Source organism: Aptenodytes forsteri, unplaced genomic scaffold, assembly GCF_000699145.1.
Source record: "Aptenodytes forsteri isolate BGI_AS27 unplaced genomic scaffold, ASM69914v1 Scaffold2, whole genome shotgun sequence".
Taxonomy (NCBI): domain Eukaryota; kingdom Metazoa; phylum Chordata; class Aves; order Sphenisciformes; family Spheniscidae; genus Aptenodytes; species Aptenodytes forsteri.
In genome coordinates, this window is record NW_008795695.1 from 12240540 (window position 1) to 12242886 (window position 2347).

Sequence of the window (2347 nt, forward strand, 5' to 3'; positions counted from 1 at the left end):
TATTTGAGGGTGTTCAACACTGATGCCTTGAAAAGTAGTGCAGCACATATGCTGTCCAAGAGATACCTTTGGGGACGTGTAGATTATTGGGCAGATGTGACAGCATGGAAAGCCTAGCACATAAGCCAGCTGCAGAAGTCTTTGCCAATACAGTTCTGCATTAAAAATACTAAATTTTCTAATAGACAACTGTGCAGATGTTGGACCCTACTTATGACATTCTGCAAACAGCAGATGACAATGAACAGCCTCTGAACTGTTCAAAATTCTGCTTAGCTGAAGAAAATCCATGATTGTTTTACGTTCAGCTTTATACTCCTGTTGATACTGGTGCAAGGTGCCCATGCAGGTAAAAAGAATGGAAGAAGTTCAGATTTTGTGTGCATAATAAAAAAAAAGAGAAAGGCAGGTGGCAAGCCATTGTCATGGTCAGGAGGGGAGGGGAAAAAGATTCAGTCCAAAAAATGCCAAGTGGAATTGCACTGAGTGCTATGATGGGCAAAGCGTAGTAAGAGGTATGGCTGTAAGCATAAAGCATTGACCTTACAGTGTCAACGGTGCAAGTACTGGAGCAGGGTTTAATATGTTTGTGTAGCTGATAAGATTTCCATTAGGTATCACTGTCAAACAAGGACAGTGTGCAAGGATTTTGGGTGGAAAGCACTGTGCTTTCCTAACAGACTTCTAGGAAAGAAGTTGTTCTGTTCCAGGTTGCAAAGTCTGCAGAACTGTCAGTGCAGGAGCAAATAAGGCACAAAATAGTACATTTCAAAATTCGCAGAAGTATAACTTGTGCAGTTTCACATTTACAGAAGTGTATTCTGATCCAAAGGAATAAGAGCTCTTAGACTTTTTGAGTGGTTGTCTTTTGAAATGTCTGCACAAATAATAGTTCAGCTAGCTCCCTTCCCCCTTCAGCTCTGTCCCAATACAAGCCCTGGAATCAGAGTAACTAGAACCAAATTCTTTGAGTGCATGAGAAACCAAATACAATGGGGACTGAACTTATAAATGTTCTATTAATCTGGTGCGAGAGCTACTCTGTTCTGAAGATACTAATGTGCTGTGTATATACCCTTTGAGGGGAAACTGGTGCTAAAGGAACTGCCCTTTGTGTGCTGCAAGTGCAAGAGCTCTTTTACCTCTTCTGTCAAGGCACTGCCAGAACAAACAAAAGATTGTTTTATTTTTTTTTCCTTTCACATTTCAGCACATTACTGTGCTGGATTCTTGTGTTATTGAAATAATAATTCTTCTAATGCAGAAGGTTTTGAAATGTGTTCCTAAACAAAAGTCTGTGAACTTTGTCCTTTCTCCAACTTTTTCCCTCTAGAACGGCAGCAATTCTGCTTGTACCATGGCCGAGCCAAAGTCAGTGTGTGTTTCAGTGGATGAAGTGGTCTCAAATGGCACAGATAACCAAGACATTCGACTGATGAATGGACATTTAAAAAAGGTAGACAATACTCTGACAGAAGCTCATCGTTTCTCCTACCTACCCCGCAGACCAGCTGTGAATATTGAGTTTAAAGAACTGTCATACTCTATCCAAGAGGGGCCATGGTGGAGGAAGAAAGGTGAGAAAAACAATGTTCTCGCTAACATACAAACGTTATTGCCCATGTGGGTGGTCATGATAGGTGGAATGAGTCTGTTGTGGATGGCGAACAAAGCGAGTAAAGAGAACATGTTTTCACAGTTGCTTTTTGCTTGGCTTCTTGATATACCCACTGCCCCCCAGCTGGCACCAGGGAACTTTCCTGGAGCCTGATGCAGTGGGGTATACGGCCCCTTGCACTCCAAGAAACTGTAGATGCAGTAGTTCACACAACTGCTTGTTTTTGCCTCCCAATTCTCAAGTATCTGAAGTAAATATAGTATTGCTGTGCTGCCAAATATCTGTCCTGTGATCTTGCATGTCTACAATTTATTGTTGAGGGTGGGTAGAGCATGCAGTAGTTTAAAGATGGGGGTGGGGGGAAAGAGGATGCTTTTTTTACTTTTGCAATTGGCTGTTTTGTGAGATACTTAATTTTTTCAGAACTCTTTCAGAACAGCAGGCATCTCAGAATTTCAGAAGGCATTTGAATCCAGGATAAAAATTACTCTCTTAAAATGCTGTGTTTGGAAATAAATGCTGTGACCTATAGGAATGTCAGCCCATCCATGTCTCTTGGTGTTCTACAATGGGTCTCTCTAACCTTACCATTTCTTTTAACTGATGAAATCATAGAATCATAGAATCATAGAATAGTTTGGGTTGGAAGGAACCTCTAAAGGTCATCTAGTCCAAGCCCCCTGCAATGAGCAGGGACATCTTCAACTCGATCAGGTTGCTCAGAGCCCC

The 2347-nt window shown here is 41.5% G+C and overlaps 1 protein-coding gene across 1 annotated transcript in view; it reads left to right on the top strand.

Moving 5' to 3' along the window:
* Positions 1–1338: 1338 nt before the first annotated feature.
* Positions 1339–2347, top strand: part of ABCG1 (ATP binding cassette subfamily G member 1) — a 59608-nt gene continuing 58599 nt past the window's right edge. Inside the window, exon 1 of the mRNA XM_009283000.2 lies at positions 1339–1577. Within this exon, the coding sequence (XP_009281275.1) occupies positions 1358–1577 (220 nt within the window). The 5' untranslated portion in view covers positions 1339–1357. The remainder of the gene's footprint in view (positions 1578–2347) is intronic.